The following is a 21,096-nucleotide window of genomic DNA, read 5'->3' as shown; positions in this document are numbered from 1 at the left end:
CTCCCATCCTCGGCTTTTCCACATTTTATTCCCGCAAGGAAATCGTACAGAAAACACCCAGGCCTCTATTATTAGTTAGCCGTTCAGAAAACAGTTATTTTGTTAAGGGGCGGAAGGGGTGGGGGGGGAATGATGAACGACACGGAGCACAATGCCGTGCTCGAAGAGTACGATTTCGAGCGACGGTTCGACGAAAGGCGGGCTCTGGAATGGATGCAGGAGAACTGGTAAGTAGCATCTGTGGGGTGGGGGACTAAAACTCATTGTTTCATGCAGAAGCGAGAAACCTCAAGCCGGCGAATTCCACTAGCTAGCCAAAGGCCGGGTCGCGGGCTCTATTGTAGCCGGTTCGTGATGTCCAGGCTGTCACTGAGGGATGCTGCAGCCGCTGTCAGTGTAACGTCACCTGTAGGCTGTAGCCCTGATACGTCTATTGTTTGCAACAGGCCATATAATCTGTGAATGACATAATCATATTTATAATAAAGTAGGAAAACGTCACTTCGCCCGCTCCTATTTCAAACGTCCTTGAGGATGCACGATATGACCGCTCACACATAGGCGAGACGATCGGTCTGCAGGAAAACATCATTTAGAAAACAGATTCCAATCATTCTAATTCTGCACGTTTAATACTTGCAAAGGTATATAGGGTTAGGGTTAGGATCTCAATGGGATGAGGCCTATGTAACATACCTGTTTTGCATGAATATGTAATTTGCCGTGTGTGTATACCGAAATGGATCACTTATAGCCCCATCCCATACTATTGTACCATTGCATCACCATCACGTATCTCAATTTAAAGTGCTCTCCTCGCATTGTCCAATGAAATGTATGCACCAGAGGGAGTGATTATCTTGCCCTCGTGGAAACATTTCCAAGGAAACCTAGTAAGACTACATTCTTGCAGTGAAGCTCAGATAGGGTTAAGCTCCTGAGACGACGAGGGACGGAAATCTAACACTGCACAGCAGAGTTAAATTTCAGGTGTGCAGAAACACAGCAGCAGTGTTGTGTTTCCATCTATGAAGCAAAAGCTTGGACCTTGCAAGCCAGCCAAACCTGCATCTTAATCAGGTTTATTATTGAGTTCCACTGTGTGTATGGCAAAATCTATACACCTCAAGAGTATATAGCAACAATCGTAAAATACCACTGATGCTTCGCTTGCGTTTAATACTGAGTGCTTCCGAGGTAGTGAGTAATGGGCCCTGGTTTCACCACAGCACTTCTTCTGCTGATTAAACAAAGCACTACACTGTAGACTGCACAGTTTGCTTTGAAACAGCATTTACAGTGCCCCCCCCCCCCCCCCAAATGAGCCTTATTTCTCTCTAGAGAGTATAGAGATGATGAGCAGGGGAGACTGCGTGTCATACTCTTAATCGTCCACCGTAACAGGGGCACTATGGTTAAATTGCACTTTTACACGCACGCGCGCACACACACACACACACACACACGCACGCACGCACGCACGCACGCACGCACGCACACACACACACACACACACACACACACACAGGAGCAACTCAATCGAGTCACAACCATTCCAGCAGTTCTCTCCCTAGTCAGCACAGCAAAATGAGGAACTGTGCTGTTGTCTTTCTATCCTCCTTCCCCTCCCCCCAACACACACACACACACACACACATGCACACGCACTCAAAATCAGATAACAAACTAACAAACAGTACTAGCCCACAGAGACTGTCACCACTGGAACCTTTCTTGCATGTGTGTGTGTGCGCATGTGCACATAATGCAATGTTGTAGTACAAAGTTGCAGTAATGGCATGGCTCCCATGCACATATCCTCACTTGCACTCTTGCACAGAAATGCACACAAGCACGTATTGTACCTGCTTGCACAATGGACATGCATGTCATTGTTTACACAACATGTACTATTCTGGGCTTTTTACCTGTATGCTTTTGTTGATCTTTTCAGACATTCTTTAGTTGCTGCAAAAAAAAGTGCACAGCAGCTTTTTGAGGGGCGCTAGCCCCCCGTACATCCAGCTCTTAGTTACCGTCCACAAACTTAGTCTTAGACAAACATTAAATTCCGATATACAGTGAATGGAGAATTTTACATCATAGTGTCTATTTTACGTCATGATGATGTACGATGATAAGAGCGTCCCTCACTTCACACAGGTGTTATTTTTGAGGGGCGCTAGCCCCTCCTATATTCAGCTATAGTGTAGATCTTTTAACAGAGACAATGAAAGGAGAATTTATATGTGTCTGAGCATATCGTTATTTTTGTCCTACAAAACCAATTCATTGTCAACTTTTGATGAATGATGGATGATGTACGATGATAAGAACATCCCTCACTTCACACAGGTGTGATTTTTAAAACTAGTATTGGACTCAGGCTATAATTGCCTCATCACCGTAGCCTTGGATTGGTTACTGTCAACTACTGTACTAATCTCTGCTAATCCCCCCACTAATTACAATTGGGGCCCATCAGAATCAGACATGACCTGAACGTCTAACTACTAGGGGTCACTAGAGCTTTTAGGTAATTTCACATGGTGTAATCAGGATAATCCATTCAGTAATACAAAAGAATGGGTTTCAGGGAGTTGTGGGCATGTGCAATGAAAGGGTTAGGGTATAAATCATTAAAACAGTTTAGCAGCGGAACTTATTAACAGTTAATAAATGTTTATTAACAGGACCTTAGTTTATAGTGATAGTTTTTTGGGCTGTGCATGCCCCGTTACCTCCCGGCCTAGCTGACGCACCCTCCTAGATGAAAAGTTAAATATATGAACATATTCTTTTTATATGCAACATATATGTTTATCATACGAGATGTATATCATATTTCATATCCACATATATGCACTATTGCCATATTGGCATATATGTTCATATATTTAAAATAACACCATAGCACCACCATTAGCCTATTCATGTCACTCCCCCCCTAGAGGGCGTTCGCGCACCACAGGGTGCATGCACCACAGTTTGCATGCACCACAGTTTGGGAACCCCTGATTTAAAGTATAGTTATGATTATGAAACTATACCTGTTCATTGTAAGCTATAACAAAGATCTTGTTTGTGACATACAACCTCTTTCCATCTGCAGACTTACAGTGTGTAGCAACATATGAGCTTGTAGTTCAGCTATTTTGGCTATTCGTCATAAAGCAAAGTCCATAGTGCACATTAGAACTCAGACCAGACACGTGTTACTGAAGTCCAATTTATAGTTTGTTAATAGTTTGTTTGATTGAAGTGGTGTAGTCCAAAGTCCACGCCCAGCTGCCGATAATCTGTGTTTAATGTTCTTATGTAACAGCATCACATCTGTATTGTGACATGGTGGCTAAGGGGGGTGATTATTGGTTTGTGTTTTATTTGCAGGGGTGCACAGATTTTCACTTATCAGCAGCAAATATTAAAAAAATAAAAAAATAAAGTGATTTTATTGAGTCGGGGAAGAGAATCATCTATTGTAAAGGGAAGATATTATTTTTACAAAGGTTTATATAGTTATTTAAAAAAAAACATTTGTAATATGCAGTTTTCAAAAAAATCAGATTTGTTATTAAGATAGAATACATAATGTGGGCTGTACACACATTAAACTATATGCACACATTTTGTGTATTAATACACTGAGGCCAATTAAGTCCTGACATCACTCGCTCATCCCCTGGTTCGCGGAACTTCGGAGGTTTTTCTCTATGGAGAATTACATTGGGTCATCTTAGAATCGTCTCATATAAGAACTGTGGTCCAAAAATAAACAAACTGCCTCTGCGATATCGTCGGAGAGGTGTCTCCGTATCGTTTACGACAGTCAGTCACTCATATTTGATACAGTCTGTTTCTAGCGAAAAGGTAACTAATTCAGCAGCAGTATCATTAGCGTTTTTTTGCAGTCAGTTGATTCTTCATATCCATATGAGTGAAATCGCCGGGATGATTTGTTTATTTTTCAAACACTGTATTGTTCTTATATGAGGCAATCTAAGATCCCCCTATGGGGATTATGATACAAATACAAAGATACACAAACCCGTGGACTTAGTGCCCTCTAGCGATATTGACATGAGACTTTGGTGTTCTATACTAGAATTAGTGATAAAAGAGTGATTTTAGTCCAGTAAAGATGTGTTTCATGCTGTCATCACCTCCACAGGACCACATCCTTCATGTTCTGTGGCCTGTATGCAGCCCTCGTATTTGGGGGGCAACACTTCATGCGGGAGAGGCCCAAGCTGAACCTCCGTCGACCCCTGGTGCTGTGGTCCCTCAGCTTGGCCATCTTCAGGTGAGTTAAGATGTGCAATGGGATGCAAGAAGCCTGCGGGTGAAGCATGGAGGATTCTGGGTGGTATTGGGCGGGTATAAATAGGGTCAGGTAGATTGGCGTGGAGGGCGGAGAGTGGCGTGAACGGGCAGGATCAAGGTCTCCTGAACATCTGTTGTTTCAACTCCATAGTGTGGCTGCAGCTCCAAACAAAAGGTGTCTTTTTTTACGGTCTAGATTTAGTACCACATGATATAAGTATTGGAGTCTAGGGGGCAAAGTCCCTTTGTTTCATTTGTGTGGCCAGTTGTCCAGCAGGGCAAAGGTCTGTATATTTGTAATGTTTGTACAGTTCTTTCTCTCTAACAGGAATTGACCTTATCATATCACACACTGATGGAGCCATTAAAACATTTAAAGTGTGACTTCTCACATTTTCAACCCATCTTCATAATTGGTCCTCAATAATGTTAATTATAATATGATTTTTGTCTACCCTGTCTGTTGTGCTGAAGAGTCTCCCTCTAACTGCCGGTGGTGAGTGATGTTTCAGTGCGTGGAGAACAAGCTGACACCAAACAGTATCACACGACAAGTTCTGAAGTTTATAACACATATAGAGAATATTTCTGCTGTCAGGGAGAAACTACCTAACTCAACAAAATGAATCACATTTTCACAAAATCACATGAATCACAATCACAAAATGTAAAATATTATAGTATAATATATAATAGTATAGGAAATAAAGAAAAACATATATTTTTAAACAAAGCAATACTGCCAGTGCCTCATCAAAGTTGGTATTGTGACTTTATATATTGTCAATTACTTGCATGAGAGGTTGTGGAGTTAGCTGCTTCAGCACGCACACACCCTATTGGATAGGCCTACTGTACATAACGTGACCAGAAAATAGAGATAAGAACAAAACAGAAAGTAGCTGATTGTCATGGTGTCAAGTGTATCTGACCATCCTTTGTGCTTACGCAGAGGAGAGTGATTCAACACATGTACTACTGGGTCAATATTCAGATAAAGGTTAGTCCCATAATCATAATTCATAACGCCATCATGGTGTTATGAATTATGATGATGTCGACTGACCTTTATCTGAATATTGACCCAGTAGTTTATGTGTTTCAGAGGAGGGCTGTGGACAGTTCACAAAGCTGCCCACCAATGACATCATCGATGCCGCTGAGTAGTGTAACTGTTATCCCATTCTGACCTGAGATCAGATTCATACGAGGTTTCCGCCGGACACACACTGGTCTGATGAACCCATTCTGACCTGAGATCAGATTCTAAAAAATGTCAGTCGTTCTTCGATTTTTCGAAAAATAGCAGACCTACAAGCTCGTATCGCGCCACTCGGTGGCGCGATATGAGCTTGTAGATCTGCTATTTTTAAATAGCTAAAGCATAACATGATGCCAACTCCAAAATGGGTGCCCGGTCAGAATGGGTTATATGAACCTTTGTTTTAGCAAGGTACAGGTCCTTTTCAAAACAGGGTCCGTTTCAATTTCATATGTCACTTATTGTAGGCTACGTCACTGCTAGATTCCATCATAGAGTATCCTAGGCCATCAGTGTAATCTACTGGTAGGACGATATCTTTTAAAGGTTTGTCGGATCGATACAATATCTCACCCGTCTCGGGTCCTAGATTTATCTGGTCTTTCTCCTCTCAGACATGGACAATATCTCTGTGCCAATCGGATCTGGGAACACATTTCCTGGTTCCTCCATTAGGTCTGTCATTGTAGACCTGTGAGTACTAAAAAAATATAAGAAATAGACAGAGACAGACCCCTCTATTGTAGACCACTTTTGTATAAGAGGCATATTTTGCAATCACATTTTTGTGTTTCAGAGTTAATAAAAAATTTACTTTTGCATGCCAATATAGTCAAACTAAAACAAAAATGTGTAGCTCCACAACACACAGGAGCCAAACCAGAGTAAAATCACAGTAATATTTGGAGTGTTATTTTAACACTCAAAATATTAGATTATAGATTTGACTGTGTACCAGACTGGTGTTGTGTACACAAACACGAAACACCAGTGTCCGATCGCGACAGAACCATAATGTGCTGATGATTACGCAGTAGGCTATGCACTTTTAAAAGGCTGATATATTAAACTTTTTACTGCATTACACATAATTTGCATTGCTGTGTTTCAACCAATCCCTAACGCTGCACTTTACTTCAGCCCTTTAGAATCAGACAATTTATTTACACACCATTACAGTAGCTGAGATTAATAGAGCAGTGCCCTGGTAATGTAGCCAATTTAAACGTCTTTCCCCTTGAAATCTAATTACCAGTCCCAGACTGTCCTGTAATTATTACAGCAACAGTGACAGTGACACAGTTCTAAAAGTGAGTCTGATATTATGTGGCTGTGGATTTATGTGCCCTGCTCTGCCACAAAAACTTTATACATATTAGTTTTGTCTTCTCTGCTACTAAAAACATCAAGCAGCTGTCTCACAAAGCAGTGCACTATGTTACTCTACTATTACTAATTTAATCCACTATTTGACACATGGTAAAGGCATTCAGTACTAGTTCTGCTGTGTTTGTACAGAGGTACAGCACATCATTAGTAGTGCTGTGGATCTCTAATCCTAAATCTACAAAGGCGCCAGTGGGAATGACCCTCATCCCCTGAACTGACTGCACTCTAGTCGGGGCACTGGGCTAATGACTCTGGGATGCCCTCCTAGTTTGGTGCTGTATCATTGATGCCACTATCTAATACTGTAAGAGATAACACAATAATACAGCCATAGTTGTACTGTACAACAACTTAGTACTATATCGTATAACTTCTGAGCCAACTGCCGCTCTTGGGACTCACCAAATGCATCACTGATAGTGTATGTTGCGCAACTGACATACTTGAATGCAGGAGACACACACCCATGGAGACCGCCAACGTCAACACAAATCACTGTTGTCAGAGAATAGTTTCTGTTGTGTGTGATGTCAGACAATGCCGAGTACCGAAACACTGACTGAACACACTGGCAGTGTAATAAACCAATAAAGCAATGCCAGGCATGCTGATTTTGTCCTTGATAAATATGACATCATGCTACGGGTAAATGCAGTTAACCAACAACATTCCCAAGTTTACATGTTTAAAAATCCCTATAGGGATTATATTAACTCCTGTATGATGCCTTAACTGCTTACGGTGTCCTCTGACTGATCACATGTTGCGAGATGCCCATCTGTATATAGTTGAAATTTATCAATCAATTGGCAAATATTGATAATTTTTGCATGTGCATGCATTTCTACTTTATATTGATTTAAACCTTGAATCTCTTAACATGGGCTGCTATATTTCTGTTGAAAAATATTGATGGGTGCCTAATAGCCTTTGCTGCGTGTCTCTGTCTCTCTACCTGTTCCTGTCACACTTTGTCTGAATAAAGGCAGAAAGGCCCACAAAATATCACAAAAAAGAATATCGCTCTGTCTGTGACCGTGATGCTTGATTGATTGATTGATTGGCATTTTTAATTCACAGTATGTAGAATGGGTACAGTTCAAACGAAAGCACAAGTCAATACAAAAACATAGGATAGAACCATAAAAAGCACTAACACTAGTTTACATCAGGGTCCTCCATTTTCAATTCATCAGAACATTTAAAGGCAAATTGGGTCGGGACCCATTTGTGGGTCACGGAATTTCTTTTTGGGGTCCTTATATTTTTTGCTTTCTACATTTAGTTTTTCATTATTATGATTTCAAAAACATTTTGAAAAAAAAACATTCTCAAAAAAGTTTTCATGAATTATTAATACCAAACGAAGCGACGCGTTGTGAGATATTTTCACTAAGTTGGGTCCCAGGGGAATGTATCATTTCGTCACAGGCTAAAAAGTTTGGGAACCACTGCGTTACATAATGCGTGCTATAATGAACGGGTTGTGTGTGGACCTTCTTCCTGCAGTATCATCGGAGCGCTCAGGACGGGGGGGTACATGTTCCATGTCCTCACCAACAGCGGCTTCAGGCAGTCGGTGTGTGACAACAGCTTCTACAGCGCCCCCGTCAGCAAGTTCTGGGCCTACGCCTTCGTTCTCAGCAAGGCCCCCGAACTGGGTAAGGCTTTAATTCCCTTGTCATCTCTCACCATGTGACAGACATCAGTGCCGTCATGGTAATCCGTTTTTGAAATTTGAATCAAACGTTGCACAAGTTCGTCTAGAATAGAGTGCCGAAGTCCTGATGTCACTCGCTCATCCCCTGGTTCGGGTCATCTTAAAATCGTCTCATATAAAAACTGTGGTCCAAAAATAAACAAACTGTCTCAGCATTATCGTTTACGATTTTTCTAGCAAAAATGGAACTAATTCTGCAACAGTAACAGTAAGTATTAGCGTTTTCTCGCAGTCAGTTGATTCTTCATATCCATAGGAGTAAAGCTGCTGGGATGATTTGTTTATTTTTCAAACACAGTTCTTATACGAGGCGATCTAAGATTCCAAAGAACGCGTGGTATAGCTCCCTCTAGCGATATTGACGTCAGACTTTGGTGCTCTATATCCGCTTTTGGAAACAAATACAGGAGAAAACTGGAGAGATGATGGCGTCATGGTGTGAAATGCAATCGACAGATTGTTGGTTTTAACTTTAACCATTGTATGGAATGGGAGGTTGAGTAGGATAAATTAAGTTTAGGATATAACCTGATTGGGTAGTCCCATCAGAGTGATACTAGCCATGTACATCATTCTGAGTCAAAGGCTAAGGCATACAAAGTAACCTTGAGTGACCAAGTCGGTTTCCCGTTAATGCTTGTGTTCTGGAGCCCTTAAATGTCGTACTGCATTTGCATCGATCAGGGAAAGGCCTATTACTGTACCTTCTCCGCATCCTGATGACATCTCCCGGTCTGTGCTGTAATCCAATCACTGCATGTTCTCTGTCAGAGGAAGATGGCATTGCTCCTGGTAAATGGAGGTGGATGCTGAGATGGCGAAAAAAAATCCATTAGTGTCCACTGTGCGTTGATATAGAGAACACCTCCTCAGCTACAGACAGAAAGGACATTTGCTGTGACTGGTATATCGCTACAGCCAGGCCCAATGTGCTGAGATACAGTAACTAGTTAATCACATTTCACTGTATTACTGCAACTGCCTGATTTGTGCAAATAAGTCATACCAATCTAGGGTCCGAGTTAATTGTCGTATTGGGGTAACGGCACTGTATGGGGGTTTGGGTTCAGAAGGTTGTAGGGTTACCATAACTTGAATAATCCTCTGCAGTGTGTGTGTTTCTAACCATAAGTTACTTTTCGTTGCTCACCGAAAATATCTGCTCAGAACTTGTAGATTGGTATTGGCTATTTTCAGTGCACGCGATGCCATTAGGTAAACAACAACAGTAAAACTCTAAAGTATAACTCTACCTGCTCTACCCACAGGCGACACGGCCTTCATTGTGCTCCGCAAGCAGCGCCTCATCTTCCTCCACTGGTACCACCACATCACCGTTCTGCTCTACTCCTGGTACTCCTACAAGGACCAGGTGGCGGGAGGCGGCTGGTTCATGACCATGAACTACGTGGTGCACTCCCTCATGTACACGTACTACGCGGTGCGGGCGGCCGGCATGCGGGTGCCGCGGCCCTGTGCCATGCTGATCACGGCCACGCAGATCATGCAGATGGTGATGGGCCTGGCCGTGCTGGTCCTGGTGTACAGCTGGATGCACGAGGTGCGCTGCCCGTCCTACATCGACAACATCGCCTGGGGAATCCTCATGTATCTCAGCTACCTGTTCCTCTTTGCCTACTTCTTCTACAACGCCTACCTCAAGGGCTCCTCCTCCTCCTCCTCCTCCCTCAAGGGAACCAAGGCAGAGTAAGATGGCTGCCCCTCTGGCAAAGGGCCAAGTTTTAGCCCCTGTGCCCGTCATGTTAAAGCGTGCCAGAAATGACAAAAACGTGTTGTCCCATTGTGAATGTTTTGAGTCACAGATAGTCGCTTTCACTGGTCGCTGGGGCCACATCGAAGAGTGACTTTCTAGGTTTCTAGGTTTCTGTAGCTTAGAAGGAATGATGTAACCACGGATCCACAAAACAAATCTTAGAGAGAAGTGGCACGCCGAACCAGTGCATGGTCATGGTAAATTGTACACATTTACAGTATGTGTGATCACATGAATAATAGGGACTAGGATATACAAAAATGTAATGATGATAGAAGGATGCCTAGTTTATGCCGGAGGACTTTTTTAACCAGACTCTTGTCTAGTGTCAGAGTTCTGTGAGAAATAGCTGTATGAGGGCTAAAGCAACGAAGTCAGTTTATGAATATGTCTGCATGTTTTTACGTAGAAAGTCCATTATGGGACACTATGCAGAGATGCTCCAACTTCAACTCAAGTGAAAACGTTTAGACCTAACTGACACGCATTCTATAAAAACAGTATGATAATAAAATAAAAAAAAGGGAATTGACAATTTAACATGCACTGCATGAATTTGACATTTTTGTCAAATTTAATTTTAGCAACTTTACATGAGCAACAGGAACAAGTGCACTTGAAACAAGTCTGAAAGATGTGGAAAGGGAGCAATGTGCACCCTGCTGATATCAAATATCAACTTCCCAAATTACGGAGCTGATGGAGGCATTGGCCTGATTCCAAACAGTCACTTTGCCAATGCAATGTTCATTATATGATCACTGAGAATCGCCCTCATCTCAGCTCTGCAATAATATTAATGAAACCATCTATGGGTTGTGTAAAAGGGAACACATTGATTAATTGCACATTTAAGGAGGTTTTTATTAAATTAACATTTGACACAGATTTATTATTGTATCACAGAATACAGACGTATTATTAAAATATGAATACGGTCTTGCCCAGCCTATTGAATGGGGGGGAAAACTGTGAAAAAGATCTCCGAGCTAATTCTCAAAGCGTTCCTCCATCGGCAGCCGTCGTCTCTCTCATATCGTCTACACGCTCCGTCTGTTGTGCTCCTTTGCATGCAGAGGAGCTAGAGATGTGAACCCCCTCAACCCCCACACTCATCATCGCCCCATTCTCTGTTCCATAGTGATGTCTTGTTTACACAAGGCAGATATCTTTGCTTTGCTTCTCTCGTCCTGAACATATATACGTGCTACGACATATTGAGAGCACTGCTGATATTGCAGTCTATGTCTGAATTGTCTCAAGGTTGTTGTTTTTCACCTAGTCAGTCTGTTTTATTGGAAAGCACACAATAATTTGTACTTTTACTCTTTCTATGCGTCATCATAAGTAAGTATCGGTATGTAACTCTCCCATTTCCCAATGTCTTGTAATGCAAGTCGATTGGATTAATCCAAATCAGTCTAGAAGGCCTTCATGAAATAAATTAGGTGGTAAATGGTAACAACCACAATAAAATGTGACATAGCACTTTTAATCAGGCTCTTTTAATTAAAGAGCTGTACATTTAAAAGGGGAAATGGGCAGTTGTCCAAATTCTGAGTTTTGTACTGTAGTGTAGATCGATATAAACGGATACATTTGTATCGTACATCCTCATGCATTGCACACCCTTTAGTGTGGTCTATTTGAGAAAGGATTAATTGAAATGGGGAAAATGAGGATATTGTGATGTTTGTATTTCAGTCAGGGTTGATAAGAATGGAGACATGGAGAGGGAGGACTGAGTGGCGTGATGACCTGAACAATGTGTCCATTGTAAATAATATCTTAAGAATCTATTTATTTTCTTAATATGTGAGTTTCCCTAGCAAATCTGAAGCATGCCCAGTAAATGTTGAACTAAGGGCCTGTTTGTCTTAAACTGTGCTGATTGAGTTGATGTTATTATTTTTCATTCCATCCTTAAGTAATGTTTAATGCATCTGTGCTTTGTTTCTACTGTAGAACTGTCCAGAAGAATGTTTGCCTCTCAAATTTTCTGTTATTTTTCTTCGTTCTTTTAAATTGAAGTCAGAGCCTGCCTTATTAAAATAGCCAGTAATACAATTTAACTAAACATTCCACCTTATTTCTGTAATAAACATGCATACCCATTAGATTAGTCTAGTCAAGTGGGCAATGGGCATTTACATCTGGCCAGTAAAGGGAGATTTGGCTTGCAGTATTATGTTCTGTAAATCTCCACCACTATCACTGTATGTTCACCCCCATGGCAGCTTCTCTGTATAGTGTATACTGGTATGTCTATTGTTGAAGAGCTAAATCTTGTATGCTATCATGCTCATTGCCATCCCGTCATAGTTGTGGGAGCTCGTTGCTGCTGGGTGGAAACCTTATAATAGCGAAAAAAGCTGATCAGCTATTTTCGCTATTATAAGGTTGTGCTTGACACTCTTAGTGTAGTGAAGGGCATTAAAAGACAAAAAATAAACAATTTTTCGAAACGTTTTTATCTATTTGATACAAGGCTCTGCCCAACAGCGACGATATGTAGCCTACCAAGCACACTCTTGCAAGGATACATTTCAAAAGCCTTCAATAAATACATGACAGGGCTATACATTTAAAAACAATTAAAAGCCACCAAACGCCGACCAGTTTCAACGGTCAGTCAAAAGCTGTCTTTGTCAGGTAGTTTCACATACAGTACTATCAGTAAATTTAGAAGGTTTTACAGGGTAGCCAGCCACCAATACATTGATAAACTCTTATAGTTGCCTTCATAATTTAAGTGCTCCTAAAACCCTCCATTTTGATTCTAAGGTATAGGTGAATTATTTAAAATATCTCACCAACAAACCGTTGCTTCATCAGTACTTACAGTACTGTGCATCGGTTATATTTTAACCCATTCTGACCTGAGATCAGATTCATACGAGGTTTTCCACTGGACACACATTGGTCTGATTAACCCATTCTGACCTGAGATCAGATTCTAAAAAAATGTCAGTCGTAAAAATAGCAGACCTACAAGCTCGTATCGCGCCACTCGGTGGCGCGATATGAGCTTGTAGATCTGCTATTTTTCAATAGCTAAAGCATAACATGATGCTGACACCAAAATGGGTGCCCGTTCAGAATGGGTTAACAATAGCAATTCAATACCATTCTGCAAAACAATCACATTACAGGTGCACTCTGCATTGCAGCTGCAATAGAGATTTATTTTGACGAGCAGTACTTGAGTCATTTGGAATATTGATGATTATTTGAAAGCTGCAATGCCTACTTTTGCACCACTAATCTTGATACAGTAATTAGAAGTAATTTGTGCCAAATTACATTTCTAGCGGTTTTATGTTTTGCATTAAGAGCACAGTCATGTTCATTTGTGCATTATCTTTGCTGTTGTAGACTTATTAAACTCCTGTGGATCTACTGTCAACTGCAACAAAAGGGAAAAACCTGTCTAAGGGCTTTTATGTTTGAAGGTTCAAATGTTGCTACTGTATAATAAATTACATTTGGTTTTAGTATGTTTCATACCGTTTCGTTATCAGAATGCTTTGTCTCTAACATGGTCCCTAAAACCAGAGATGTGAAACACCGGCTAAATAGATCCGATTTAACGACACACGTGGGTGGGTGCTCTTATGCACTTCTGCAAAGAGCACCATTGCAGTCACTTTTGATGTGGCCCCTTCAACACAGTATTGGACTGAGTTTTAACTTACAGACTGATAGAGTAGTTTCACATTTAAAGTGTCCCAAGATGCAAAGCTGTTTACACAAACCGGGATCGTATCCTCATTAGTCAATAGCTTTTACAACCTCCTAGGATGTATGTGTAGCCCTGATATAACAGTGCCGAGTAAGGCCTAGGTCAGGGAGATCTCCTCAGAACATTGGGGATGATATTATGGTCCTCTCCCAGCAGAAAGAGAGGCTCAGTTGAAGGCATGGAGTAATGGGCCGATTGATCAAGTTCCAAGGTCTTACATCATAGACTATAGAGTACTTCAAATATATATCACTAGGTTGATAAAGATGCCGCATTTGACCGGTTTTGTTGCCAGAACACCACAATGTTCTTTGCTGCTGATAATAAAACATGGAATGTTTTTTTATAACGCTTGTAAAAAAAAAACACTCTGAGCCTCCAAAAAGCTCAAGAGTCAAAGCATATTTTATATCTGATATATTTCCATGCATTCATACATTCAATCACACTACTACAAACTCCAATAAACATGTAACATACACGTGCTGTTTCTAACTATAATAAATAAAGTTAGTTTGCAGCTATGCCAACATGTACACTCTGTATATTGTATACAGTATCGTTTCTAACTTATTTTACCCTAATTGGAAATATTTTAAATATAATTCAGTGTGCACCAACCTCATCCAAAGATGTGTGCAAACATACCCGATAACAAGAAAATTGAATCTTTTAGGAATCTTTTAGGTTTGCCATATTATGGTCAAGGTAAGGTATTAAATGTAGGCTGCCTACTCCATTACATTTACTCAAGTTACTTTTTAAATAAATTGTACATATAACAGTAGTTTAAAAAAAATAGTTAGTAGTTTTAAAACACAAATTTCACCATTACTCATTTGTAAAAGTACGATGACTATTTTTAATTGAGTCATTATTTTTAAAGTAATAATTATGTTTCATTGACTAGAGTTTTTGCTACTACTCTTTCCAACACAATACATTATTTCTCTATCACTTTCTCTGTCACAGAGGACAGTGTGGAAAAAATGCATTGTTGACTAAAGTTATTCTTGCCTTGCTTTTTTCTTTTTTGAAGAAATGTTAGGTTCATGGCCAGGGGACAGGTTAGTGTAAAGACAAGTGAATCAGATAAGAGCGCAATTGTGGAATTTATGCAAAGCATGTAGATGGGGAGAGAACTGTGTTAAAGGGATATTTCACTTAAAAAACATTTGGTCATTTTATCATCTACTCAGGCTTAAGTTATGTGAACATCCCAGACAGTTTTTTTGTTGCTGGATTCAATATTTAGATATTTGATATTAATTGTAGCTGCCCCTCCCCCTTCCTACCGTTACATTCATTGAAAACACCTGCCCATTTTTCCGGTGACTCATACTGCCCTCCTAATACGTGAGGTGTCCATGTTTTTTTTAATTCATTTTTTCATTTATTTTGAATAATTATTTTGGATGAAAAGAATCAGGGAAAGAACAAGGTCCCATACAAAAAAGAAAGAAAAAAGTAATTAAAAAAATAATGGGCATCACACATATTAGGAGGGCAGTATCAGTCACCAGGGGAAAAAAAGTGTTTGATTAATCTAACATTAACACACCTTTAAATTGAGTTTGAAGTTACAATGGGTTTTTTATAGGAAGGGGGCAGGGCAACTAAACCTGTTCACATAAACCTGAGTAGACGATAAAATGTTAACCAGTCCGTGACACACATGAGCAAGCAGTCAAATAAGTGAAATAACCAACCAACCAACCAATTAAATCAGATAATTAAATTTTTTCTATCCAGAACTTCTCTTAACTTAGTCTATGTTATAGAGTCACTTTGGCAAATACAACGTAAAAGTGTCCAGTTATCCTCTGGGCCCACTCCACAACTCAAACGTATCCAGTATCGGTCAAGCCTAAAGCAAAGGTAAGAAGTTACTGCCATCATGTGGCAAAAAAACGAACTTCTGGGGTTTCTCTGGCATTGACAGGCAGTGTAAAGTTGGCTTTCTGGCAATGGCAAGGTACTAAAAAACAGCTAATTTATTCCCGCCAGGCTGGAAGCAGCTAGTTCCAAATGGTGTGTAACTCTGAGAGTGTATGGATGGAACCAAATGTACCGGTAAGGGTCCATTTGTACACTCTCAAGAGTTATGGGGGTCCTTGAAATGAAAAAGTTTGAGAACCACTGCACACTAAAGGCCTATTCATAGTCTGGATTTTCGGTGGTGAGCTGACCACCGCGAAATAACGTTGAGCGGTGGTGAGTAAAAACAGAGAGAAGGGCTGGAGCGGTGGTTTGCTCTTCACTGCGGCTCGTGACGTCATGTTGTAGTTACTAGTTCGGTGGTCACCTAACCACCGAAAATCCAGACTATGTATGAGCCTTAAGGGTGCGTTCGGAAATGCGCACCGGGAATGTAGTCAGTTTGTTGAGTGTGGTGGGCGTTGACGTCACAGAGTGCGTTCAAGGGTCGCACTCGGCACACCCGGTGCGCAGCGCACTGGATTTTCGAACGCCAACGTAACGAGTGCACTGAATAAACGAACGACAAGAGAGCACACCAGTTCAATCAGGGCGCATTTCCGAACGCACCCTAAATGGAACAGAGCCTTAATTAGTATCATCGGTAACACCTGTGAAGTAGCAAGAGTTATTCTGTGTGCATCCACGCAACTAGTCCTTGGGTAAAGGAATGCCAAGCGCCGTCTGATGCGTCCCTCCTTGCATCTGCTCCTTGGCCCGGGCAACCTGCTGCTCCGTGCAGCAGTCCTGTAGGAACACTGTAGCCAGGTTGTGCAGGCGGGGGCTCTCAGACAGCGAGAAGCGCAGCATGCAATGCAGAACGGCGGGATCGGTGATCTCGGAACGCGACGAGGCCGTCGTGAGGTTCATGAGGGTAGTGATGGCCGACAGAACCGTCTCTTCTCTCTGGCTCGACAGGCAGGCGGTGACCAGGGGAATCCCGCCACTCTGCAGTATGAGGTCCCGGCACTCCCGATCCATACTGAGGTTGCACAAGCCCCCTGAAAATAACAGCGGACGCAATCAGGGTTCCATTTTTATCTCCCAACTGAATGACAGCAAGTTTGAGGTCGTACTATTTGGTCCACCCGATTCCACTACTCAAATCCAAAACAATCAGTCTACTCAAATCCAAAACAAACAGTCTTTTTTGACTCCACGTTTAAATTCGATAAACTAATTAATGCAATAGTCAAATCCAGTTTCTTTCACCTCCGCTCCATCTCCAAAATCAAACCATTTCTCTTCACACACGACCTTGAAATAGTCATCCACAAATGATGTATCCCAGTTGCCATTAAATAACACCCGTATTCGTGTCTTCTTTGCTGGCGTAACGGCCGCAAAGAAGATGGTTGCTTCGCACTGGAAACCGCCTCATACATTGTCATTTCGCCAATGGGCTTTTTCTTTTTTAAGATATTTTTTTTGCGGCTTACGCCTTTTATTGATTTTTTAAGATGGGGGGATGACATGCGGTAAAGGCCGTGTCAGGTTCGGGAGTCGAACCCGCGGCACACCGCGACTGGATCACCAGTCCGGTGCCCAGACCGTTACGCTACGGCCTGGGCCCGCCAATGGGCTTTGACCTTTCTGGATATCATTTATCTAGAAATGTCTACAGCAAGATTGCATGGTGCAAAAGAGGAAAACGTTGAGATTTGGTCTGGTATTGCAGATTTGGTTATTATCATTATTTGTTTTTTGTTTCCATTGCACAGTGGTTGAAGTGATGACATTTTGTGGCATCTTTGGTCTCGGGGGGGAGGGATGGGTGGGATTGTTTGTTTTTGTTTTTGTGTTCCTTGCTTTTGCTGTTGTGTGTTGTTTTATGTGTGTTTTGTTTGCTTTGAGTCTTTCATGTTGTTAACGTGTCTTGTGATTTTTGTCTTAAAATAAAAAACATTTGATAACAAAAAAGAAATAGTCATCCACGCACTATAAATATCATCCCGGTTAGACTACTGTAAGTGTAATGCCCTCTACACTGGGATTAGTTAGTCATCCCTGTCCCGTTTACAACTTGTTCAAAATGCAGCAGCCAGACTCCTGACCGGCACCAGGAGGAGAGATCACATCACCCCTGTCCTGGCCTCTCTCCACTGGCTGCCGGTACGGTTCAGAATACAGTTCAAAATCCTCCTGTTTGTATACAAAGCCCATAATGGGCTGGCCCCCTCCTAGATCACCGACCTCCTATCCTATCCCCCTCTACCAGGACCCTCAGGTCAGCAGACAGGGGTCTCTTAGGGGTTCCGCACAAAAGAGGCTCAGGGGCGACCGCGCCTTTGCTGTCGCAGCCCGCACACTGTGGAACAGCATTCCCCTCGCCGTTAGGTCTGCGCCCTCCGTTGAGTCTTTTAAATCTTTGCATCACCGACATGATCTTGCACCTTTCCTTTTAGATTACTTTGTCCCATTTGCCTGTTGTTCTATTATTGATGTCTTCTGCACTGAATTGTATTGTATTGTACTCCACTATATTCTGCCTTGTGAAGCACTTTGTTACAATGAGAGTTGTTTTTAAATGTGCTATATAAATACATTTGATTTAATTTGTAATAAACCAAAAAACAACTGACTAACTACTTAAGCTCTTTACCACTTCTTCGTATGACAAAATAACAAAAATAACCAATCCACAAGCTTATCGCATTAAGTGTAGTGAGCTTGTAGATCTGCTATTTTGGAAATATTGCCCAAATGCCAGGGCTAATGTAGTAAACAAAACCGTAACAAAAACATACATTTTAATTCACTGTTAAATTGCGCTATTATCAAACATCTACACACTTGCTCACCAATTCTGGTTCTGCTCAAAACAAAACTAATTTTATTTTTGAATACATGAAGAAAAATATTGTGCCAGATCCACTACTGTCTATGTTTTGATCAGTGGCCCTCTATTAATCCATTTGAGGGTCAAGCCATCTACTTTGCACACTGCTGGCCAAACATTTGATCTTGCAACAGTGGAAATCAGTATCTAGCCCTCTGTTTCAGCAGTGGCTTAGAGACTTGGGCAATGTGCTACACATGGAGAGAATCAAGTTTCAGTATGCAATCAACAAAAAAGATCACGTCTTCCTGAACATATGGCAGCCCCTGTTGGATAGGTGGTCGGTCTCCTGTGTGACCCCTCAAGTGCTTGAGAGCAGTTTGGGTTAATGATACTCTGTATAATATGTTGTACCAACAAGCGTCACATGCTGTCATATCCTTTGGTACTCTTTTGGCTGGTGTCTTTGTTTTTCTCGTTTGATTTCTTCATTGTACCTTCTTATTTATTGTCTACAGTATGTAATCTTTTTGAGGTAGGGTCTTTGTGAGTGAGCTGAGTTCATAGTTTAGATGAGGACATAATGCATCATGTAAGAATTGTTTGGATGCTACAGTAGGTGACGGGTGTGCATCTTTGAAATAGTATGTGCTGAGCATGCACTTTGAGTAACTTTATGTTGCACTTTGTAAATAACCTTGCGTCACCAGTGTTCCAAAATCGCTGTGTGAACCCTGAACCGACCGGTCTGGAGAGGATGGTAAAATACATCATGTTGTAGTCAATGATTTGTAGTCATCTGGCAGGAAAGCACAAAGCGGAATCAGAACTTCAGAAGTACCCAAAATAAGACCCCACAATCCCTCTGATTCCACCTTGTGGTTTCCTGCCAGATGACTACAAATCATTGACTACAACATGACGACAGTTACCATCCGCTCCCAACCAGATCATAAACCCGAAATGGCTACTTTGTGAATTGCTCTGGATAAGAGCATTTGCTAAATTCAGAAATTGTAATATTATAATTGCATTTAAGTGGGTTAAAGCAAATGTATATTTTGTGGCACAATCTAGTAGCTCTAAAAAATGATGTATTTGTCAAACACGGTCATGTGACGAAGTATCAAATATGGGTGACATCATCTGTGACTCACCCATTCCAAACTCTACAAAGTTCCCGTTGTCCTCGGTGAGCATGTCCAAGAACAGCTCAATCACCTGCAGTCGCCTCAGATCCTCCATGTTTTTGGGGTCATATGCAAAATTGGCCAGGTTGGCCAACACTTGCTCCTTGGCCTCTGATACAGTGAAATTGGAAGTTTATTTGTTATTTATTTGTTCAGTAATAGGAGTGAGTTTCCATCTCTTTATTAGACAGAAAATACAGGATACAGATTAAACAAGTGAAATTGGAAGTGATGACACAAAGAAATTAGCAGACAAAATTGCTAATGGAACACTAGTCTAGTAAAAATGAAGCTGCTGATAAATAGGTGGTACAATGAAAATGTTAATTATTTTATTTTATAGTAGAGATGGGGAGCCTCCTGTTACTATAAAGAAAATAGTGCTTGTTTAACACACACACACACTTTTTGGAATGAGGTTTACAAGGAGAAATTGGTTACCCCCCACATGCAATTCAAATGAGCTTTATGCACACGCGCGAAGTCATTAAAATACAGCCTTACTAGTTAAGAAAAAGTCCACAGCACACCACTGCACACACACCTTCATTGTCGGTGTCCTGAAATTCAGTTACAAGTGTCTGCAAATATTGGAACCGGTCAGAACCTGCGGACATCGTGACTACAAACTACAATGTTTCGTTTGATCACATAATTTAAAGAGCTCTACATACGGAATCAATTCATCATTAATAAATGCAGTCTTGTGAATCGTGGGCAACGCAACGGATTGTTTACAAAGTTTTCCAATCTGGTCCGTCCGTGAAATATGTCCCGCAAACAACGTCTCTATATTAAAAGGTTTCCGCCTGAAATAATCAATAATGTCTTTCGATAGGGTTACATGATTGTGTTTATTTGTTTCGATAAAATTCAAGTGGATTAAAAAAAACAAAAAACAAGTATGCACGAAAGGCCGTATGCCCAATCGGGTATTTTGCTGTCTGTGGTAGACTAGACTCCAAGGAATCTTGAATGTTTTGGTTTGATATTGAAACGGAACGGTGTTCACGCAACGGAAGTAAGGGGGAGGTCACAGCACACAATCTTTATAGATATGTCTGTTACATTGTGTTATATGTTTTATGTTGGATAGTTTGTTCATGACAACCGGATAAAAACAGTTGTAAACAGACCATACTCCCACACCCACACACAGC

The 21,096-nt window shown here is 41.2% G+C and overlaps 2 protein-coding genes across 2 annotated transcripts; one reads left to right on the top strand and one right to left on the bottom strand.

Annotated features, from left to right (window-relative positions):
• Positions 1-132: 132 nt before the first annotated feature.
• LOC310874481 (very long chain fatty acid elongase 6-like) lies at positions 133-12,361 on the top strand (the record flags this gene model as incomplete). Its single annotated transcript, XM_083787298.1, has 4 exons — positions 133-227; positions 4,172-4,303; positions 8,264-8,415; positions 9,743-12,361. The coding sequence occupies 4 exons, from the start codon at positions 133-135 to the stop codon at positions 10,183-10,185; spliced, it is 822 nt and encodes a 273-aa protein (XP_083643424.1). The 3' UTR covers positions 10,186-12,361.
• A 4,066-nt stretch (positions 12,362-16,427) lies between these two features.
• On the bottom strand, positions 16,428-20,744 carry armc7 (armadillo repeat containing 7). The gene is made up of 3 exons (XM_083787316.1): positions 20,481-20,744; positions 19,904-20,047; positions 16,428-16,968 (listed from the first exon to the last, which is right to left on the bottom strand). Exons 1-3 carry the CDS (start codon positions 20,551-20,553, stop codon positions 16,619-16,621), a joined length of 567 nt encoding a protein of 188 aa, XP_083643442.1. The 5' UTR covers positions 20,554-20,744; the 3' UTR covers positions 16,428-16,618.
• Positions 20,745-21,096: the final 352 nt, after the last annotated feature.

Source organism: Protomyctophum parallelum (assembly GCF_964188405.1).
Source record: "Protomyctophum parallelum genome assembly, chromosome: 17".
Taxonomy (NCBI): Eukaryota; Metazoa; Chordata; class Actinopteri; order Myctophiformes; family Myctophidae; genus Protomyctophum; species Protomyctophum parallelum.
Note: the sequence above shows the minus strand (reverse complement) of the source record. Positions and strands in the feature narration are given on the sequence as shown.